Source organism: Telmatherina bonti (genome assembly GCF_933228915.1).
Source record: "Telmatherina bonti genome assembly, chromosome: 11".
Taxonomy (NCBI): Eukaryota; Metazoa; Chordata; class Actinopteri; order Atheriniformes; family Telmatherinidae; genus Telmatherina; species Telmatherina bonti.
In genome coordinates, this window is record NC_136629.1 from 12,625,349 (window position 1) to 12,649,557 (window position 24,209).

Genomic DNA, 24,209 nt, shown 5'->3' on the forward strand with positions numbered 1-24,209 from the left:
ATTTAATTCATATTCAAGTCATAACAGGCTTTCAGACCCCTCCGTCAGGAGTCAGACGTGATGAAGAGGAGAAGAAACCATGCAGAGGATGAAGAGTCGGCGGCTCAGCTGCCGAGAATAAAAACCAAAACAGATAAAAACTTTTTTTTTTTACAGAATAAAAACAGTTGCCATGGTTACCCTGTGTATATGAGGGGAGGGGTGGGAATGCTAACAGAGGAATGACGTGCTCAGTCTGATTGTTTGGTGGCGTGATTGATGAAGAGTCCTCTTCGTCACGGTGTGATGGGATGAGCTGTGCCGAGGAAGTTGCTGAAAGAAGATAAAAGGTGAGTGAGGCATTCAGGGAGTGTTGGAACGCGTTCAAGCGGCCGTGAGTTGGTACCTGAGGATGTTTGGCAGCTCCGGGCTCCTGTAGATGAACTTGTGTTTGTAGGCGAGAGAAGACGGGAAGGAGACAAACTGGACTTTGTGACCGCTGAGGCTCTTGGACTGCGAGGCCATGTTGTAGAGCTGCGGGACGAGAAGGTTCAGGAAGCGTTGCATTAACCACGTTCCAAAACGTTTCATCTTCAGCAGCAGGAATGTTCATGGCTGCAAATGTTCAGCTTTCATTTGAGTCAGGTGCGTTGAAGCAGGAGCACAATGAAAACCTGCAGGACTGTTGTCCCCCTGGATCCAGTGGGACAGTCCAGGTCTACAGGGAACTAAAGGTTCCCCTCAGATGTCGAAATAAATCCACATCACACACTGACTCCTGCGCAGTTGACATTTTAAACTGTTTTTATTACGGCTGTGACGATATGCTTCTGTCCCGATTCGATTCTGATTTTTTTTGGGTGCCGATTCGATTTAAATTGCAGTTCTTACAATTCTCCGATATTGCTGATTTTTGTAGATTAAAAACACACAAAAAAAACAAATTGAATAGAACTTTTTTTTTTTTTGCTCGTCATTTTTCTTCATTTCAATGAGGAGAAAAAACAACCCAGTAGACAAACCATCATTCTGCTGCTATAATGCCCAAGAATACAAGTAAAAAGATCAATAAAAAAAACAATAAAAATGACTAATTTTTATAGTGCATTCATTTTATTTGGGGGGGAAAAAATCAATTTTGAAATTGTGAAGAAAAAAAAATCCCAAATTCTGATTTTTCCGATTCGATTTTCCCACCCCTAATATTTATTGTGACATCATACATAAAATATATTTACGTCATACATATAATCATAAATCAAACACTTGATTTATTAGCTAGATGTCGCTAACCCAAGTCAAACTGAAGCTAGAGTCTCAGGAGGTAAAAGAAAATAAAATGTTTCGTTCTGAAACAAGCTCAGAGAAAAAAAGAACAACTGCATTTTAACGAAGCGAAGATGCTTAAAAAACAGAACTGAGAATCATTTCAGAACTGAGAATCATTACAAAGATTTCATGGAGTTTAAAAAAAGTGGGAAAAACAGGCAACTGATGTGAATTTCTCTACAATCCGACAGGAAAAGGATGGATGGGAGGAGAACATGGGGGGGGGGGAGATGTAAAGTAAATAAATGTAACAGATGGAAAAAAAACCACATTTGGCTTTTGAAACGTCTCATTTCTCTATAAAGTTTATATAAATAGGAACTTGTGTTTTTAGGAAATCATTTGTTATATATATTTTGCATTTTTGTACATTTTTGTTTATATTTCTAATATTTTCCTGATAAAGTTCGTCGTCGTGAGTTTTCACACGCATGCCTAGATCTTCAGGCTTGTTAAACAACAGTTTGTCATTTTATTCCTCGGTCTAAACAGCTTCTGGTCAGCGGCTCTCATTTGCTTTCTACATCATCTGAGTCGCGTTGTAATTAATAAATCTGGATTTCTGGGTTCATCTTTTAAAGAAAAAGATTTTATTTATTTAGGTTTTTGGACTGAAATGAAAAAGTTTCCTTCCTGAAACTGACGTTTTATGTAATAACTCTGCTTGTAGAAGTTAAAGAGGAATTTCTTTCCGGTATGGGGACCTCAGACTACAGAAATGCTGGATCTGACAGCTTTGCCTGAGTGAAATGTAATGAAACAGAGACCAGCAGGACACCAGCAAGCCAACACGTTATCTGTCAGGCTCCAGACACAACATTATTCCGAAACATTTGACCTATAACATCCTGTTCTGTCAACATCAGGAGCTCCAATCATCATTTTCCAGTTTTATTTTTGTTCTCAGCAGCTAACTGTGCCTCATAAGGACGTTTTTCATCCTTATGTGGACCGATCGGACTTTAATGGGTAAAAAGTTTGAATCAGACGAGCCTAGGCGACTCGTACCTTCTTTCCGAGGTGAAATGGAACCACGCTGTCATCTTCGGCGTGAAGGATCAGAACCGGGCAGGAGATGTGGTTCACGCTGCAGAACAGAACACAGTTAGAGCTGCATTTCCTCCTCCTGCCACTAGAGGTCGCCACACTTCAGATCAGACAACATGTCAGCGTTTCTGACCCGGACCTCAGACCAGTTTGGACTTTGTCTGGATCCTGAGCAGCTTTCAGCCTTTTCACAGAAACTCGTCTGTTTCAGGATTTAATTCCTCAGAAACAAACTGGATCAAAACCAGCAACAGGTCTGAGACCGCCACCACATCAACACACATTTAAAAAAACACTTCAAACAGCTCCAGCAGGAAGAAACGTTGAGAAAATAAGAACATGTCAAAAATAAAGTTTCTTATTTCGTCTGGAGAAGTTCTGACCTGCACAAAAGTTTCCTCTATCTGCAACGTTTCCCCGAAGCTCTGGACCAGGCTACAGATCAGGATCTGCACCAGGCTCTGGACCAGGATCTGGACCAGGCTACAGATCAGGATCTGCACCAGGCTCTGGACCAGGATCTGGACCAGGCTACAGATCAGGATCTGCACCAGGCTCTGGACCAGGCTACAGATCAGGATCTGCACCAGGCTCTGGACCAGGCTACAGATCAGGATCTGCACCAGGCTCTGGACCAGGATCTGGACCAGGCTACAGATCAGGATCTGCACCAGGCTCTGGACCAGGATCTGGACCAGGCTACAGATCAGGATCTGCACCAGGCTCTGGACCAGGCTACAGATCAGGATCTGCACCAGGCTCTGGACCAGGCTACAGATCAGGATCTGCACCAGGCTCTGGACCAGGATCTGGACCAGGCTACAGACCAGGATCTGGACCAGGATCTGGACCTGGCTACAGATCAGGATCTGCACCAGGCTCTGGACCAGGATCTGGACCAGGCTAGAGATCAGGATCTGCACCAGGCTCTGGACCGGGACCAGGCTGATGACGGCGTTACCATGGAGAAGGGATGACTCTTGGCCTCCTCTCGGATGTTGGTGAAGGGAGACTCCAGGATCAGAGCGTCAGGAGGACTTCCTGAAGAAGAAACATGAATTCAAACCGTTTACAGATTTAATGATCGCTGATGATGATAATGGTGATGATGATCCTACAGCTTCACATCTGAACGCTCAGTCTGAACCATTTTCCCAGAATCCTTTGCTGCGTCAGACCCAAATTAACTCCTTCATGTCTGCCCCAGAAAATAACAGATATGTTAAAAACAGGTTTTATTTTAAAAAGCATGTGTAGATGCAGAACGTGTCCACCAGAGGGCAGAAGACACGCGTCAGGTGGTACAAAACAGGGTTGAGAAACATCAGATATGTTCCAAGTGTTTAATCCTGAGCTGGAGACCGTAAAACCACAAACACACAGCTGTTCCACCGTTTCCTTTTACGCTGATGCAAACACAGAAACTCTGCACTGAACAACCAATCACAGCTTGACTAACCTCTGTCGCACAGCCGCCTCACCAGGTTCGTGGCGACCCTGAAAAACAGAACGATCAAGTTTAACATGGACATCCAGCTGATCCAGTTTGTGCTGCAACTGAACAGAACCAAACAGAATTTTATATCTCGTTCTTTTGTTACATTTTTGCGAGTTTCATTTTATTCTTTGTTCGGTCAAACCCGATGTGGAGTCGAAAACCCACTCAAGCTGCCGTTTCTGGATCGTTCTGACGTGGCGTACAAACCATGAGTTTCTCCTTTTTGTCCCGTTACCATTTCTCTCCCTTTTCTTCTGTCCATTTCCTTTTATCCTCTCTTGTCTTTGTCTTTAACATTTCTTTGTTAAATCTGATTAGACCTTTATTTAATCAGAATAAATCCCACTGAGATGAAATTAGCTTTTCAAAGAGAGGTCTCTTAGCAACGCAGCAGTGATGCCGACTTAAATCTCCTGGATGGGACATAAACAGTAGGGCTGTGACAATATGCTTTTGTCCCAATTCGATTTGATTCAGATTTTTTGTGAGCCGATTTTATTTAGATCGCGATTCTCACAATTCTTCGATATGGTTTATTTTTGTGGATTAAAAACAACAACAAAAAAAATTCATGAAACTTTTTTTGCCATTTGTGTTGATTTCAATTAGGAAAAAACAACACAGTAGTCAGACCATTATTCTCTGGCTAATGGCCAAGAAGACAAGTACAAATATCAATAAAAACAATAAAAATGACAAAAATTTCATAATGGATTATTTTATATTTATAGAAAAAAAAATTATTTTAAAATTGTGGAGCAAAAAAACCTGATATCCGATTTTTCGATTGGATTTTCCCACCCCTAATAAATACCCTAAACTTCCATAAATCACGTGAAGCAGGGATCCCCAATCCTGGTCTTTGAGGACCGGTGTCCTGCAGGTTTTCCAAGTCCCCCAGCTGTAACATACCTGATTCAAATCAGTGTGTATTCAGCAGACAAGTGCAGAGCTTGCCTGAGTCTGAACCAGGTGTGTTCCAGCAGGAGCGATTGGAAAACCTGCTGGACATCGGTCCTCGAGGACCAGGGTTGGGGATCCTGACCTAAAGGGTAAGCTATACATCCCGATCTACCTCAGAGTTACACACCAGACATGGTTGATGTAAATGATAACGTTTGGAGGCGTCAGAGAGGCAGTGGAGTTTTAAAGGTTAAATCTAAGGTATATAGGTGAAGGAATCAGAGGTTTGAACAGCTGATGAACAAAAAAGTCCACATTACCCTGTTCCCAGAGAGTGTCCCCAGATATAAAGCGGCAAAGATTTTTCTATCCGTCGTTTCAGCCAATCGTAAATGAAGAGCGCGTCTGATGTCATCCCCCCTTCCGACGGTGAGCCGTCTGAATCCCCCCAACCTGCAGACATGAACACAAAGTGAGAAAATTCAGGAAAAACAGAGATGACTGGATGATAAACGATCCGTTTATGTTCCATCTGGATGAAAATCTAAAACGAAGAACGAAAGATGTAGCGAAGTTAAGGAAAAAGAATGTGTTTCACATCAAATCATTCAGACTGTAAGAAAAATCAGCTGGTCATCTGTGAAGGAGTCAAAAGAAGTCTGAAAATGGAGATTAATGTTTCTATGGTTTAGAGAAGAGACAACAGAAGCAGGACGAACACAGAACCCTGAGGAACCCCCCAAAATGAGAATCCTGCTGAAGATCTGCAGCCAGCAGAGGAACCAGAGAAAACATGAGTCTGCTTCATCTGAACGTGACTTTAAGATCCAGGAGGATTAAAAGCACAGACTCAGCTGCTTTCAGGAGATCATTAAGCTCCAGCCGTTCCTGGACTCTAAAACCAGACCAGAATTTCTCCTCCTGACAATGACTGGTTCTGGTTCTGGTTTGTCCCAACACTGGCCGAATGGCACCACTTCCTCACCTCTGTAATCGAAGGTCACCACGTGGTATCCTAACGAACTGAGGACCTAAAGGAAGACAGAGAGAGGAGAGTTAAGCAGAAACGTGAATATGCATTCAGCCTGACATCCTGAAAAAGTTCCCAAAAGCTGTTACTGGTTTTTATACCTGTATTTGTTTTTACTGATGCTCTTGCAGACTCTTCATACTGGACACAATGCATCGATCCAGCAGAACAGAACCTCTGTTTACTGTGTTTATTCATAATCGTCGCTCCCAGAGCAAAAGAAAACTAACTGGACAAGTTGGAAATGATGCAATATTTTTACAACTTAACTACCTCCCTGATTATACAAAGGATTTAAACAAAATCCCTCCTGAAGTCTTTAACATTTTGGGTCCACTGGAAGCAAACCTGATTAAATTTATCCCTTCGAAGCCGGTAAGACGCAGGAAGCCTCTTCATGACAAACATCTAGCAGGCAGCATCACACAGTTATTGAGTTTCTGATGCGTCTGATTGGAGCCATTTTCTATTCCAGGTTTTTTTTAGCTGGCGTTAATAACAAAGTTAAATATTTCAAACTAAGAGAGGACAGAGTTACGGGCCTTACACACAGACCGATGTGAATTGCAAATAATCTGACAACAGCGTGCTGATGCTGCAAAAGACAGAAAGAGGTGCAGAGTTCATCCTGTTCTGGAGAAGAGAGGAGAACCCGGGGAGATTCGGTTTAATCCAGGATATGAAGCTGGTCCAGGACGTCTTCAAGACGCCCTTCAGGACAGACTTTAATACAGACTTCAGGACGGACTCCAAGACGGACTCCAAGACGGCCTTTAGGTAGGAAATTAGGACGGCCTTCAGGGCGGAGTCCAGGACGGAATTTAGGGCAAACTCCAGGACGGCCTTTGAGACGGAATTCAAGACGAACTTCAATACGGAGTTTAGGACAGACTCCAGGACGGACTCCAGGACGGCCGTGGAACAGGTGGAGGATCTGCTTTAGCAGCTGGTTGCTTTAAGAAGCAGAGAAGAAATAATACAGACGCTCGGCCGAATGATACAAAGTCAGAATGAAACAGCAGCGACGCCTGCATAGATCTATCAGTCTACACGCCTTCTCTGATCGGTCGATTATATATCAGATGCAAATACGAAGAAAGAAGTAAAAAAAAAACAACAAAAAAAAACGACCTCAGTTGGAAAAAAAACATAAAACTCGCAAAATGTTTGGATGGACTTTCCCACAGACGCACACTGATCCATTATTGCCAAGCGAATTATTCGGAATATTTAACGTAGGTGTGTAAAGACCTTCATTCTCATTACCTATTTATCTGATAAAATGGATCTGTCAGGAATTTCCAATCGAAGGAGATTTGTGGTTAGAAAACATTTGTGGATAATTTTCCTGCAGGAAAGACGTTTCGGAGCGACCCAGACTAGCCTCCGGGTTGCCAGACCTCCTCCAGCAGCCCTCTATGCTGGTCTCTTTGTTGGACCGGCCAATAAAATACCTAATCACATTTTTCCAACAAAATTCTCTCTTAACTGGCTGAACAGTTTACATATCAGTTCCCAGTGCTTCCCAGTGCTCCCAGTTTCTTTCTAACATAGAAGCTGTTGATGGTTTGTTTGCCAGAAGTGATAAAAACCTGGCAACATTTTTCTGAACCATACTGGTGTTAAAGGCCATTTCATTGCATCTGTTTCTCATGTAGGTGAAGAAGTCTCTGTATGACGATGAGCTGATCGTGTTTGCAACCTGATCAATAACTTTTACACTCGGTAAGAAATCTTACATCAGCACGATCAGAAACAATCAGTTTATCATCAATAAGGGATTATTTTAAGGTGTGTGTGTGTGTTCACCTTGTAGAGCTGCACTCTGTGGTCTCCTCCTCTGGTCCCTGCGTTGCCATGGAGATAGAGAATGACAGGGTGGGCGGAGCTGAACGTGGAGTCGTACCAGTCGCCATCTTTCCCCTGAGCTTCTCTCCACATCTGAGCTGGAACCGTGTGCCTGAAACAAACCGTAGCTTCAGTCCGAGTCCTGAAACCAGAGACTTCTACGTTTTCTTCCGATGCTTCGCGCTCGCAATGAAAACAGAAATATTTACGTCGGCTCTTCAGCGTTGTCTTCTATCTGCTTGTTTTCTATAAACCAACGTGAATCATTGCCTGTTTCAGGATCGTCTTACCAGACTCCGATCTTGAGTCCGGTTTCGGGCTCCATGTAGAAGTTGTGGGTGTGGTTGAGTCCCTGGTCCAGCGGCCGCTTCAGGTCGATGAAGTACGGCATCCTGACTGATGGGGGAAATCACAAACACGTCACATGAAGCTGGAGCCTGGAGATATTCTTGCTGTTCATACTTCCATCGAAACACTTCAGTGATCCGCCGAGTTCAGGGGCCTCATTTACGAAGCTGTCGCACGCACGAAACCCGGCGTACGCCAATTACAGTCAACTTTTAGGATTTACAAAAACACGACTTGGCGATAAAACGTCCCTACCTCCACGCCAACTCTGACCCTGGCGTCCGCACAAAGTCTGGAGAAACGGGAAACAGCGACGCCAAAGGCAGAAAATAAAACCAAAGAAATGGTGTGAAATTTGAGACATTTGTTTAAATTCAAGTATGAACTTTGAATGTTGTACATTCACAGCATTTGGAAAGATTAAGTAAATTCATATTTGATGTTGTTCCTCCACCACGTAAAACATCAACCACTAAAATCTGTTCTGAAACGAAGCAGTTCTACGTGTTATAAAAGCCACTTCACACAGTTAATAAGTCGTACAGAAACGGACATCCTAATAAAGCTCAAAATGAATATTTGCATTAAAATGAGGTGGTCGCCCATCATCAGGCTGATCAGGGTGTTTCCCCGACCTGCAGATACAGACCATGAAGTGATGGTTGGATATAAAATGCATCCAAATGCATAAAGGCGCCGGGCTTATCTGTCCCTGCTGCTGAACATGGAGACTCTGGAGTCAGGCTGGCACCTTCCAAAGGGAAGTGACGGACAAGTCGGGGCTGCTCGTTTTCTCAACCCAGAGTGCAGAACAGAACTCTGTACGCCACAACCAGACACGCCGTGGTGTAGCGGCCATCGGGCAGATGGAGGCCGGTGGAGGTGCCTCGATGCCCAGGAGGAAACCTGTTGTACAGCTGCAGATGTGTGCAGATAGTGGAGACGCTACATAACATGCTACTAAATGGAAACGTGTCATGTTCACCTGCGACAAGCGCTGTTACAGGTAAACATCTGCGCTTCACCTGCACAGTCATCCAGTCTGATTGTGTTGTCAATCATCCTCTCACGTTGGAACCAAACGCTGCTGCTTTACGTCTAGAAGTGATGCAACACATCAGAGGTGGAGAATTCTGATTTAAGTTTATCTTTAGTGTCATTTCTCTCAGGGTGGTGTTTATTTCTCTCCATCTCCTGCACCTCCTCCTTGATGGCAGTTATTGGTTCTTCTGCGAGGACACCGCAGCTAGGGTTCAAGGTGGAACCACTGCCCCCCCCTCTCCAACCACATCTGCAGTGCTGCAACCCAGCAGGGACACACAGGAACACCAGTATGTTCCCAGTAAATAAACTGGAGTCAGAAACGTCTCATTTATGTTTGTTCATTTTATAATATGAAACAAAGGAATGAACCACTTTCAGCTTCATCTGGAGCATTTTGTTCCAGCGCATCTCTGGACTCCTTCATTTTCCCCGCCAGCCTTTAATCTGTGGCAGTGGGCAGCGGCCCCCCTTCCCCCCAGGTCTGCGGACGAAGATGCACTCTCTCCCTACGTTTTATTGTCTGACCACTTTATTTTTACTTTCTGGATAAGTCCAGTCGCTGATGAGACAAGCTTCTGTTACCTTCTGACATTCCTCTGCCTTTCTGGTGGTGCTGATGTCCATCCCGTCTCCACCAGATAGTTTGTTTTTACATTTTACAACAATATTTGTTAGAATTTCTACCTCATATTCCAGAAAATTCCTCTTTTTTGCCATTTTCCCTGCAGAACCGTTATGGAAATGAGATAGATGAATATTTATCAGGGGTGTTCACCTGACCTTTTATGGCCAGCATGTGGGCGTGGCAAGATGTTCCCTCACGTGCACAAAATTTAGTGTTGACGCTGCAGGTATGAAGCGAGCGGACCCTGCAGGTGTGAAGCGAGCGGACGCTGCAGGTGTGAAGCGAGCGGACGCTGCAGGTGTGAAGCGAGCGGACGCTGCAGGTGTGAAGCGAGCGGACGCTGCAGGTGTGAAGCGAGCGGACCCTGCAGGTGTGAAGCGAGCGGACCCTGCAGGTGTGAAGCGAGCGGACCCTGCAGGTGTGAAGCGAGCGGACGCTGCAGGTGTGAAGCGAGCGGACGCTGCAGGTGTGAAGCGAGCGGACCCTGCAGGTGTGAAGCGAACGGACCCTGCAGGTGTGAAGCGAGCGGACGCTGCAGGTGTGAAGCGAGCGGACGCTGCAGGTGTGAAGCGAGCGGACCCTGCAGGTGTGAAGCGAGCGGACCCTGCAGGTGTGAAGCGAGCGGACGCTGCAGGTGTGAAGCGAGCGGACGCTGCAGGTGTGAAGCGAGCGGACCCTGCAGGTGTGAAGCGAGCGGACCCTGCAGGTGTGAAGCGAGCGGACGCTGCAGGTGTGAAGCGAGCGGACCCTGCAGGTGTGAAGCGAGCGGACGCTGCAGGTGTGAAGCGAGCGGACCCTGCAGGTGTGAAGCGAGCGGACCCTGCAGGTGTGAAGCGAGCGGACGCTGCAGGTGTGAAGCGAGCGGACGCTGCAGGTGTGAAGCGAGCGGACCCTGCAGGTGTGAAGCGAGCGGACGCTGCAGGTGTGAAGCGAGCGGACCCTGCAGGTGTGAAGCGAACGGACCCTGCAGGTGTGAAGCGAGCGGACGCTGCAGGTGTGAAGCGAGCGGACCCTGCAGGTGTGAAGCGAGCGGACGCTGCAGGTGTGAAGCGAGCGGACCCTGCAGGTGTGAAGCGAGCGGACGCTGCAGGTGTGCAGCGAGCGGACGCTGCAGGTGTGAAGCGAGCGGACGCTGCAGGTGTGAAGAGAGCGGACGCTGCAGGTGTGAAGCGAGCGGACGCTGCAGGTGTGAAGCGAGCGGACCCTGCAGGTGTGAAGCGAGCGGACCCTGCAGGTGTGAAGCGAGCGGACCCTGCAGGTGTGAAGCGAGCGGACCCTGCAGGTGTGAAGCGAGCGGACGCTGCAGGTGTGAAGCGAGCGGACCCTGCAGGTGTGAAGCGAGCGGACGCTGCAGGTGTGAAGCGAGCGGACCCTGCAGGTGTGAAGCGAGCGGACGCTGCAGGTGTGAAGCGAGCGGACCCTGCAGGTGTGAAGCGAGCGGACCCTGCAGGTGTGAAGCGAGCGGACGCTGCAGGTGTGAAGCGAGCGGACCCTGCTGGTGTGAAGCGAACGGACCCTGCAGGTGTGAAGCGAGCGGACGCTGCAGGTGTGAAGCGAGCGGACCCTGCAGGTGTGAAGAGAGCGGACGCTGCAGGTGTGAAGCGAGCGGACCCTGCAGGTGTGAAGAGAGCGGACGCTGCAGGTGTGAAGCGAGCGGACGCTGCAGGTGTGAAGCGAGCGGACGCTGCAGGTGTGAAGCGAGCGGACGCTGCAGGTGTGAAGCGAGCGGACCCTGCAGGTGTGAAGAGAGCGGACGCTGCAGGTGTGAAGAGAGCGGACGCTGCAGGTGTGAAGCGAGCGGACGCTGCAGGTGTGAAGCGAGCGGACGCTGCAGGTGTGAAGCGAGCGGACCCTGCAGGTGTGCAGCGAGCGGACCCTGCAGGTGTGAAGCGAGCGGACCCTGCAGGTGTGAAGCGAGCGGACCCTGCCGGTGTGAAGCGAGCGGACCCTGCAGGTGTGAAGCGAGCGGACCCTGCAGGTGTGAAGCGAGCGGACCCTGCAGGTGTGAAGCGAGCGGACCCTGCAGGTGTGAAGCGAGCGGACCCTGCAGGTGTGAAGCGAGCGGACCCTGCAGGTGTGAAGCGAGCGGACGCTGCAGGTGTGAAGCGAGCGGACGCTGCAGGTGTGCAGCGAGCGGACCCTGCAGGTGTGCAGCGAGCGGACCCTTCAGCAGAAACTAGGTTTAAATGGTGTCAAGTTTTAAATTCTATTGATGTGTTTTCAGATTTCTTCTGGCTTTTGTCAGAGTTTTTACTTTGACTTTATGTTTTATTGTTTTTCTGATAAATTCTCGATCTACGTCAAAATTTTGATGCTCAAATGAATATTTCAACTAAATTCTTGCTCAGTTTATTTTCTACACATTTCATAGATGGAAATATATTTATTCTCTTTTATCACATCTGAGTGTCACCAGATCAGCTCAGAGTTTATGCACAGAACTGCCGTTAAACCCGAGGTGGAGGGGGGAGGGGGGGCTCCAACCTGCTATCAGAGCTATAAAAACCCAACAGAAGAATAAAAGTCCATCTGTGTGTTCAGAAGATGGACGGATGGGAACACTGGGACCATGAACCAGCAGCTGTTGGAAACACTCACCGAAGTTGAGGAAGACAAGTTTGGCCTGGATGGATGGAAAGATCTTGATGATGAAGGGGATGGAGAAGTAGACGAACAGCAGCACCAACACGATCCTCTTCAGCTTTCCCACCAAGCCCAACCTGAGGAAACACCAGACACCACACCATTAGCCAACGTCGGGAAACCTTCACGTCTGCAGCAGCTAGCACACATCATGCTCTTGTTATTCCTGTCGGGCTGCTGCAGCTCCAGATAATCTCATCTAAATGTTTTTCATCTTTACAGTTAAGTTTTACTCTGAGTTGATGTGAGCGCCACATCTTCATCCTCTGTCAGACGTCAGTCAGCAGGAGGGAAACTCAGAAAAACCAGCCGACAGAGAAGCTGAAGGGAAACAGTTAAAAGTTCGCTTTGTTTCCTCACGTCCAGTGCAGCCGGGACGACTCAGATCAGCTGGTTAAATATTAAAGAGCCATCTGAACCTGCTCCGTGTGTCAGCTGATCATTCATGTCACATGATCCAGCAGCTCTGCGAGTCTGAATAATTCATGGCAGCAGAGTCAGCGGCTCTCAGGTCACAGAAGCATTTTCAGGTTCAGTCATCTCTGAACAGAGGGAACCAGTCCAGTTTCACCAGTAGCCGTGTTCCACGTCTGAACATGTTTTAATGGGACAAATCTCACTTTTTTAACAGTTTATGTAAAAATATCATCATGTGTGATCTGAAGAAGGAGGAAGCTTTAGATTAAGATGAAATACTGATGTAACGATTCACCGAAATATCAAACTTCAATAGTTTTCTGCAGTCCAGTTCAGGTTGCTGGGAAGCTGGCGTTCATGCCAGCAATGAGCAGGTAGACCTGGACAGGTAACCAGTCCATCACTGGTCCTCAAACATCATTATAAACCTATTATTCTATTCTACAGTCATTTAACAGAAGCTTTTATCCAAAGCGACGTACATATATACCCAGATAGGCACAACGGGGGGCAACTTGGGGTTCAGTGTCTTGCCCAGGGACACTTCGGCACACACTCAGGAGAAGCCTGGATTCAATCCCCCAACTTTGGAGGTGAAAGTTGGAGGATCGACTGCTCTTCCTCCTGAGCTGCAGCCGCCAAGTCCGAACTGGAGCTAGTCCAATTCTACGCACAGTGAAACCGTCTGAACCCTCTGAGACAATCCTGTCGTTTCACTCTGAAGGTCAATATAATTTACTGTCTTTTTTTATGTAAAGACATGAAAATGAGTTAAAAACAGCTGAGAACTTACAGACATCCAATTCAAAGAGCTGAAAATGAATTAAAATGATAAAACAGAAGAAAATAAATGATGAAACGATGTGAACATCAGGACAGAAGCTGCCGCCTGGTTCCTGTTTGGTGATTTAGATCAGATTTATTGAAACTGATCTTAATCGAATTCATATCTTCCATTGTGTGATGAGCAGCGGTGAAATGTGTCCCACATTCTGACCTCTGGGACCAGTTTCCTTCCCAGCTTCCCAAAGAACAATCGGCTCCATCAATGACTTTATCAAACCGTTCTTGGACACAAGAACTCCATGTTCTTTATCCGGATCCACGTTCCTGATGAGATCCACATTCACCAATAGGTTCCCGATCAGGACCTGCAGTCGTCTTTTATTCCCATACTTCCAGTAAAGACAAAGACTAAACTCCCAACAGTCAAATAACTGGAGACTGAGTATGAGGAGAGGATTCTGATCCAAACATTTTGGATAAAGGATCCAGGTCCAGACGCTCAAAGTGGTTAGAAGTTAAAGGCCTTTAATTAAAATGGGCAAGAATCATTAAAATACACCGACGCATATCGGCTTACGCCTTCTTCAGGGTGTATAGTGACACAAACAGTCAGAGTGGTTATAATAATCACAGGTGTGCACAACTGGCACCATGTAGCACTATATTTTTGGCCTCTAGGGGCATAAATAAATACTACACAAGCCACCATTTTTCTGGCTTCTAGGACACCGTTTCTCAAATGGGGATACGTGTACCTCTGGGGGTGCTTCAAGGCATTTCAAGGGGTACGTGAAATTTTTTTAAATGCACAGTGGCATAGTGGTTAGCACTGTGGCCTCACAGTAAGAAGGTTGCTGGTTTGATCCTCGGCTTTGGACAGTGGCCTTTCTGTGAGGAGTTTGCATGTTCTCCCCCGTGTATGCGTGGGTTCTCTCCCGGTACTCCGGCTTCCTCCCACCGTCCAAAGACATGCATGTTAGGTTAATTGGTTACTCTAAATTGCCCATGGGAGTGGGCGTGAGTGGTTGTTCGTCTCTGTGTGGCCCTGCGATGGACTGGCGAGCTGTCCAGGGTGTACCCTGCCTGTCGCCCAAAGCCAGCTGGGATGGACTCCAGCTTCCCCTAACTAAGTGGTAACGATAAGGAAAGAATGTTTAATATATTCCAATAAATGTAAGTGTATATTCATAAACTGAATTTACATTTAGTTTTACACCATTTCCTTCCTCCCAAAATCCCACATTCCTACGTGAATTGAACCCCACGCGTTACGAGCCGAATCATATCTGTCAGTCACTGTCGCCTTGACAACACAATGGAGTCCTGGTTGAAGGGTAATAGAGATGTGCAAAAAACAAAGTTCAATAAGCCAAACACAAAAGTACTTTGCAGCGGTTAGGGGTTACTTTGCTGAAAAAATATGTTACGAGGGGTACTGTGTTGCAAAAGGTTGAGAACTTCTTCCTGTAGAGGCACATTGATAGATATGTACTGGAATAAACACAGTCAGCAAAGCTGTCTAACTGTCTGTGAAGACCCAGTCAGAAATGTACAAGAATCCACAGACATAACATGAACTGAACGGTGAAATTTAAAGGAATAATACGAGAGGATTAAGAACTACAAAAATGAAGTCCAGCTGAGTTGACAAGAATACTAAAACCAGACAGAGTTGTCCCGGACCATGACAGAAACCTGCCGACAGGTTCAGAAGCCGGCAGGGCCGTGACGACACGCTTTTGTCCCGATTCGATTCAAATTTTTTGGGTGCCAATTTGATCTAAATTGTGATTCTCACAATTTTTCAATATTGCTGATCTTTGTAGATTAAAAACAACAAAAAAAAAAAGTACAAATATTTTGTTGCTTGTCATTTTTCTTGATTTTACTTAGGAAAAAACAACACAGTAGCCAGACCATCATTCTGCTGCGATAAAACCCAAGGAGACAAGTAAAAAGATCATTAAAAATGATAAAAATTACAAAAATTTTTATAATGGATTTTTTTGGGGGGCGGGGGGGGGGGGGGGGGGGGGGAGAACAAAAAAAAAAAAAAAAGTCGATATTTTAACAAAAAAACTATTTTAAAATTGTGAAGCAAAAAAAAATCCAAAGTTTTTATTTTCCCACCCCTGGAAGCCGATCGAGCTCCAGAGAACGATTGTCGTTAATCTTCCAGGTCATCCTCAAATGTCTTCGTCCTTTTTCATTAATGAAAAGGCTGGACTTACAACAATCTAAAAAAAAAAAAAAAAAAAACAATAACTAAAGAATTTTCTAAATTATAATTTAGTGATAAAAGACACTGTTTTGTCATTTAATTCAGTTGAAGAAAAAAAACAAACAAATGGGTCCTGGACAAATTAAGACACTATTCTGGTGAACAGTGGGACAAAATACCTGCCAACAGGTGCAGAAGTCTGAAAACACCTGACTGGAGTGGAAACATCACAGGATTGTTCAACTAAATATTAATTTATGGGTGATGCAACATATTTTATTATAAATGCAATGATTTTCATTAAATCTTTATTTATTATTACTTTATTACTACTCAGCTTATTTCCCAGGCAGCTGGATTTTTTCCTTCTTTAATGGGGGGGTATGAATAAATCTGAATAAATCTGAGGACGACTGAAACCACGTTCGCTGCAGCGATCTGCGAGTTTCCTGTTGCAGTAACCAGACCCTCTTCGTGTCGTCTTCCCCCCATGTGGTACCTGAACCGGTCCAGAGGGTTCAGACCGTGATAACGGATCAGAACGCCTCTCAGGTCTGAAAGTCAGGAAACAAAGGTTTTCGCAGCAGCACACACACACACACACACACACACACACACACACACACACACACACACACACACACACACACACACACACACACACACACACAGGGCAGGTTTATCAGAAGTCCTGCTTCCTGTTTCCATCCAGCTCCGACCCACATGGCTGGAACAACCTGAACCAGAACAGGGAGACCAACAGAACCAGAACTGGGAGACCAACAGAACCAGAACTGGGAGACCAACAGAACCAGAACTGGGAGACCAACAGAACCAGCGGTTCTGTGCCGTGCTCCAGCTCAGAGCTCATCCTGTTCCTGAAAGTGTGATCATGACTGAACGCAGCAGTCTGGGTCAAAGTCTCATTCAGCGCCACATGACCTGAGCTGAGGTCCAGAACGCTGACTCAGAACCCAGACTTCTGCCTTTCAAATGCCGGTTTGAAGAAGTGACGCTGGAACGGCGTGCGGCGCATGGCGGCGTGCCGATTCAGCAGCAGTGACATCACTTCCTGTCAGATGAAAGTGATGCTGAACAAGCAGCGATATGAAAGCTGCTCTCATTATGTTGCCGCGCCGCCCGGTAATTTTAGATCCAGTTAATGAGGTCGTCTCACTGCAACAGCTACACACACACACACACACACACACACACACACACACACACACACACACACACACACACCTGGGTTATGAATTGAAAAATACTTCCTAACTCCCAGAAGGGAAAGTCGTGGCGTTGTCGATTTTTCTACCAACATGATGACTCGGCAGCTTTTCTAACCCGATCTCCACATCTGGATCATGACTCCAGACATGGTTCTATGTGCAGGACCCTTTTGATTCCTTTTTGTTGTTTTTTTGACAAACAGACTTGTGCAGGTTCCACTGGGGTTCCTCTGAGATGTAGAAGCCAGATGGATTATGTTGCTGAACGCATCCCATAAGATCTCTGTTCAGGTTCTCTGATGAACCGACCTGGCCCTCGGACACTCGTCTATTATTTATAGTCTGGTTCTTGGTTGGGATTAAAGGACAGACTTTCTATTTATACACATATGTGGGCGTGACTGTATGCTTCTGTGTTAACAGGACAGATTCTGTACTCTGTCCCTGATCAATATTATCTATAAGATCCAGTTTGGAAATACTTTAACTTAGATTTATAAAGAACTTCAACACAACGCCAGTTGCAACAAAGTGCTGAATATAGATGTAAAACATGTAAAGATAAAGTCCCGAGTGAAATCAGTATAAAAGCAGTAAAATACTTTTTTTTTTAAATAAAAAAACAATAAAAAAGAAAAGAAAACTCATTCTGGATTGAAAGTCAGGTCATAAAAATCGTTCTACCTATCCATCCATTCATTTATCTATCCATCTACCTATCCATCCATCCATCTACCTATGCATCCATCTACCTATCGATCTATCTATCCATCCATCCATCTACCTATGCATCCATCTACCTATCCATCCATCCATCCATCTATTTATCCATCCATCCATCTATCCATCTACCTATCTATCCATCCATCTACCTATCCATCCATTTATCTATCTATCCATCCATCCATCCATCTATCCGCGCATCTACCAATCCATCCATCTACCTACCTATCCATCCATCCATCCATCCACCTATACATCCATCTATATATCCATCCTTTGACCTACCTATCCATTCATCCATCCACCTATCCATCCATCCACCTATCCATCCATCTACCTATCCATCCATCCACCTATCCATCAATCCATCCATCTACCTACCTATCCATCCATCTTTCTATCCATCCATCATCTACCTATCCATCCATCCATCCATCCATCTACCTACCTATGCATCCATCTACCTATGCATCCATCCATCTACCTATCCATCCATCCATCTACCTATCCATCCATCCATCCACCTATCCATCCATCCATCTATCCACCTATCCATCCATCTACCTATCCATCATCTATCCATCCATCCATCCACCTATCCACCCATCTACCTACCTATCTATCCATCTATCTATCTACCTACCTATCCATCCATCTACCTATCCATCATCTATCCATCCATCCATCCACCTATCCACCCATCTACCTATCTATCTACCTACCTATCCATCCATCTACCTATCCATCATCTATCCATCCATCCATCCACCTATCCACCCATCAACCTACCTATGCATCCATCTACCTATGCATCCATCCATCTACCTATCCATCCATCCATCCATCCACCTATCCATCCATCTACCTATCCATCATCTATCTATCCATCATCTATCCATCCATCTATCCATCCATCCACCTATGCATCCATCTACCTATGCATCCACCTACCTATGCATCCATCTACCTATGCATCCATCCATCCATCCACCCATCTACCTACCTATCCATCCACCCATCTACCTACCTATCCATCCATCTACCTATGCATCCATCCATCTACCTACCTATCCATCATCTATCCATCCATCCATCCACCTATCCACCCATCTACCTATCTATCTACCTACCTATCCATCCATCATCTATCCATCCATCCATCCACCTATCCACCCATCAACCTACCTATGCATCCATCTACCTATCCATCCATCCATCGATCCACCTATCCATCCATCTACCTATCCATCATATATCCATCCATCTATCTATCCATCATCTATCCATCCATCTATCTATCCATCCACCTATCCATCCATCCACCTATACATCCATCTACCTATGCATCCATCCATCCATCCACCCATCTACCTACCTATCCATCCATCTACCTATGCATCCATCCATCTACCTATCTATCCATCCATCTACCTATCTATCCATCCATCTACCTATCTATCATCCATCCATCCATCCATCCACCTATCTATCTATCTATCATCCATCTACCTATCCATCATCTATCCATCATCTACCTACCTATCCATCCATCCATCCATCTATCCATCCATCATCCATCCATCCATCCACCTACCTATCTATCCATCCACCTATTCAACCATCTACCTATTCAACCATCTACCTATTCAACCATCTACCTATTCAACCATCTACCTATCCATTCATCCATCCATCCATCCACCTATCCATCCATCAATCCACCTATCTATCCAGCCATCCACCTACCTATCCATCCATCCATCCATCCATCCATCCACCTACCTACCTACCTACCTACCTATCCATCCACCTATTCAACCATCTACCTATCCATTCATTCATTCATCCATCCATCCATCAATCCACCTATCTATCCAGCCATCCACCTACCTATCCATCCACCTATCCATACATCCATCCATTTATATAGAGAAGATGCAGTAACTTTTGGACCCCCCTAAACCTGACCAGAACTGGATTCTGACCCTAAAACTGAATCAGAATCCTACTGAACCACTAAAACTATGAACTTGTTTGTTGAGGGTTCAGGATACAGTTGTAATTTGTTAACTCTGGTTTTTATCTGGGAGTCTGATGGAAATGGAATTTAACCTAACGCGCAGAGAGACGTTCAGTGTTGTGAATGAATCCAAACAGAAGAACAACCTCATCTAGACAAATGAACGACTGAAAGCGAATGAACGTTTCTGTGTGGAAGGATTTATTACAAGTATCAATGGACCTGTAAATGTTCTGGTTCAACAACAGACCTCTTCACTACGGGTGTATGAAAACTTTAATATATCGAAATATCACAATATTGTACTGATATTCAAAAGCACTGTATTGATTATATCAAACAACCGATCTTTACTGATGAGATTTTCATTTATTTATTCATCTTGTAGATAAAGATCAGCTTTAACTTGAATCACAAAGTGTTAAGTTTTTTTTATTTATTCTGCAGTAAAATGAAGATCCTCTGTTCTTATTCAGTTAGTTGATGTAAAACATGCAACAGTGTTCAGTGTTCACTACTAGCAAAGAAAAACTGCACTTCATTATCTTGCTTATAGTATCCTGATGTATCACAATATATCGTACTGATGGCCCGTATTGTGATACATATTGTATGTACAGATTCTTGCCAATACACACCTCTACTCTTCATCGTCATCTTCACACTACGGTCACACTGCAGGACAAAGTAGCTGAAAAACTATGTTCTTACTGGTATGTGACCAGTTCTTTTTATGGCAGTCTGAACAGGACGAAACTGAACCAGACCAGTTTTACATGCGGTACCAAATATTTTTCAAAGTGGCCTCAGACATCATCCGACGTTTACGTCAACAGCAGGGCCGGATGAAAAGTGCACAGGCCCCTGGGCCCAGAGCTTTTCAGGGGCCCCCTTCCTCACCGCAACTTTGTGAAAATTGTGAATGATACACTGTGAAACAACATTTCTAACACCGCTCAGCCAATGGTATCAATAGCAATACACTACACATTGTGGTGTAACTATCTGGCTTTTATGTACATTTTGTTTCATGTCCAAACTGATGGTGTTTGATAATCCGGCCTTGGTTAACAGGCGTCAGAGTTGTAGATGTAGGAGGTGGGACGCGACGGATGAATGAATGTAAAAATGGAGGCAACAATATTTACCACAACTGTTTTGGCTTTGAAACTGACACAGACATGTGTAGCATCAATATTTACCTCCTTCAACACTACGTTGCGTCTTCCTCTTGCACATCCATCATTTTAGGATGATACAGTTCATACTGCAGTCTAGTGTCTTTCCTGTCCTTCCACTCCAACCAGTTGAGGCAGATGGCTGCCCTCCCTGAGCAGGGTTCTGTCGGAGGTTTTTTTCCTGTTAAAAGGGAGTTTTTTTCCTTCTGACTGTCGCTGTGTGCAGCTTAGGATGGGGGATTGGATCGAAGTCATGACTCGACGCAATCAGTTGGTTTCTATTATAGGATATGTATGAATTAGCTTTAAATGACGTGTGTGTTGATTTGTGTATGTAAAGTTTGTGACAACATTGTTGTGAAGTGGTGCTATACAAATAAAGCTGAATTGAATTGAATAGTGGCGACACATCTAATTATAATGCGAACAAACACAAAGAACAATTAATCGCAGAAGTTGTCATTAAAACCTGCAGCGCTAATGTTGCATCAGAGCATTAGACCAGGATGCCAAACGCAACACGTTAATGACTCGCTGCCGTTATGTTAAAACCACTATTCTTAGCCTCCCTCTCAACAAAACGTCTGAAATGAAGGAATAAACAATACATGGTTCTACGTAAAGATGCAGCGTGTCACAAGATAGATCGTAATACATAATACGTAATACATCTCGTTCTAAAAACTGTTTATTTTAGTATCAAACTAAAGGAAACATTTCTAGCTCACTGTGGCTCTACACACATTTAGCCGCCACCATTTTTCCTACGGTCTCTCTGAATGGACAAACAAGCTTTAAACCTGCAGCAGCAGCTTTGTTTGTGTCTTAAAAGCACCACAAAGGACAACGGTACACATGTAGATACCAGTAGCGCATCATGGCTGCACCTGGACCCACTCACATATAAGTACACTTTTATTTAGATTAGTTTAAAAGGAAGGCTACAAGCTTTGCATCCTTCGTGGCCTCTCCTATCCCAGAATTCATTGCACGCCTGTTGAATGAGAAAAATGAATGAGCGGCAGAGCGCTGGTGTAAGAACCACACCAGCAAGACCGGTTTTTATTTTTAAATACACGCACATATTTGTTCAAGCAGACAATCTGGGATGACAGCGACATTGTGTCCAATAACCACAAATTAATTTAATAACGTGTCTAACCAGGATTATTTTCACTGAAACAGCTTGACAGGATGAGCTGTCATGAGCTCGTTTAAACTCTCCTCATGTTGATCATTTAGACACATAGGTAAATGAAAATAAATTAAATTAAAATTACCTCCACCATTTTCTGTCATTTAAAAAAAATATATTCACGTTTTTAAAAGAATGGGATCACTTACTGGATAAATGTGGCATTTGTTGTTGCTAGGCAACGGAGGGTAGTTCTCGTACACTCTGTAGGTCGTCTCATTTCTCCGACGGTAAACATGTTGACGTAGAACACTTCGTGGTCTAGGTTGTCTGCACACAGACCCTGACACAACTACTATCTCCACAGAGCCTGAACTTTTTATCCAAAAGTTGTCTTAAAGTTGTAAACTGCGCGTGTGTGTCGGTTCTGGTTCTGGTTCTGTTTCAGTGCAGAACGGCACCGCTGCTGTTATCAGCTTCAGGTTTCTCTCAGCGATTAATGACACATGATGCGTTACAGAAGTCTGATCCGATTTGTGGTCAGATTCACCGGTTAAACTGCACTGAGCCTGTAATGAGGATTAGACTGAGGAAGAGGAGTTGGAGGAGGAAGGTGGGTTAGAGAAGGAGGAGTGAAGCTGGCTGGACAAACAGCAGGTGGCTGCAGACGATCTGATCATTTGTTTCCTTCCAATCATCAATAATCTACCTGCTAAATGACTGGTTCAGTGTTTGGTTTATTTTATGCTACATGTCAGCAGCCTCCATCATCATCATCAGTGTAGAGACACAACCAGTAAGAGGTTTAACCTCCTGACGGGGCTGAAGTTCAGGTTTATAAAAGGTGACAGCTGGTCTGAGCTTCCAAGTTCAGGTTGTCTTCAAACCTTTTGGACTTCAGGACTTTTTATCCAGGACTTTTGCAGAAAGCAGCGCCCTGATGTCCCGTGTCCTTTCAGAGAAACGCCGCAGGAGTCGAGTTAAAACTTTATCCAAACAAGCAAACTAGACGTCTCAGACCGTCAAGCCTGTATTTTTCAATCTAATCTGCAGTTTCTGGTCCAACCAGCATGTCCATCCCAATAAAACCAGTTAGACTAGTTGGATCAGAGCCAGAGTTTCATGCAGGTTAATGTTCTAAGAATCCTGTCGAAATAATTTTTTCCCCTCATAAATATCAAAATATTAAAAGTTCAGTATCACAGGTTTGATTAAATTTCAGTTTTTCTGAATTAATTATGTTTAGGTAATAATTATTTGATTTATTAGATCATTTAATCTCATGATCATTATACAGTGTTGAACATGCAGCTTCTGTTTTTTTCCTGAGTAAAACTAATTTAACTTCTTGGTTCTGGTTTTTATTTGTCCTTCAGTCCCCCCCCCCCCCCCCCCCCCCCCCCAAAAACTCAAGGCTAGAACACCTGTCCTGGTTCGGGTCTTACCTCCTGAAGGGTTTCCCCATGTTCTGCTGCTCTCCCGGGCCCTGCCGGCTGCCGGTTCCGGCCCCCGCTGGCCCCTTGCAGGGACGCTGCTTCAGGTCCGGGTCGCTGTCCAGCAGAGCCCCGGCGATCCCGCTGTCCTGCTCCGCAGTCAGAGAGTTATTCCGCTTCCGCATCACTGGAAACACCGAGGAGGAGGTATTAACCGGAGGAAAGCGGCTGATTCACGAGCCTGTTAGCGGGGAGGAGGCCGTGAGCCTGCGGGGCGACGGAGCGCTGAGAGCCGGTCAGGACAGGAGACGAGTCCCCGCTGTGCCCGTACTGAGATCTGCAGAGAGCAGCTGATCCAAAACCGACACTGCTGCAGCCAATCACAGCACAGCAAAACAACCACGTGTCCACGTCGTGCTGCGTCTACGGCCTCTGGGGAGCGTCGGAGAAACGACTACCAAAACAAACCGGTTTCAGAGAAGTAAAAAAAAAAAGCAAAAAAAAATACGCGCTTTCATATCCAACACGTGACTTCTTAATATCTGATCATCTTATTTTTGTGGTTCTATTATCAGCGAATATGCAGATCAATTTCCTGCTAATTTGTCAGAACTAAATGTTCTGATTATATAAAACCAATTTATTATTATTATTATTATTATTATAATATAAAACCAATTACTAACTACTATCATATAAAACTAAATTATGTCTGATAATCCGTTTTATATATATATATATATATATATATATATATATATATATATATATAT

General features: G+C 44.8%; 1 protein-coding gene across 1 annotated transcript; it reads right to left on the reverse strand.

Annotated features, from left to right (window-relative positions):
- Positions 1–33: 33 nt before the first annotated feature.
- abhd12 (abhydrolase domain containing 12, lysophospholipase) lies at positions 34–23,743 on the reverse strand. Its single transcript, XM_079248974.1, has 11 exons — positions 23,449–23,743; positions 12,250–12,371; positions 7,925–8,030; positions 7,596–7,746; positions 5,742–5,787; positions 5,077–5,209; positions 3,815–3,852; positions 3,291–3,396; positions 2,317–2,434; positions 386–513; positions 34–312 (listed from the first exon to the last, which is right to left on the reverse strand). Exons 1-11 carry the CDS (start codon positions 23,619–23,621, stop codon positions 276–278), a joined length of 1,158 nt encoding a protein of 385 aa, XP_079105100.1. The 5' UTR covers positions 23,622–23,743; the 3' UTR covers positions 34–275.
- Positions 23,744–24,209: the final 466 nt, after the last annotated feature.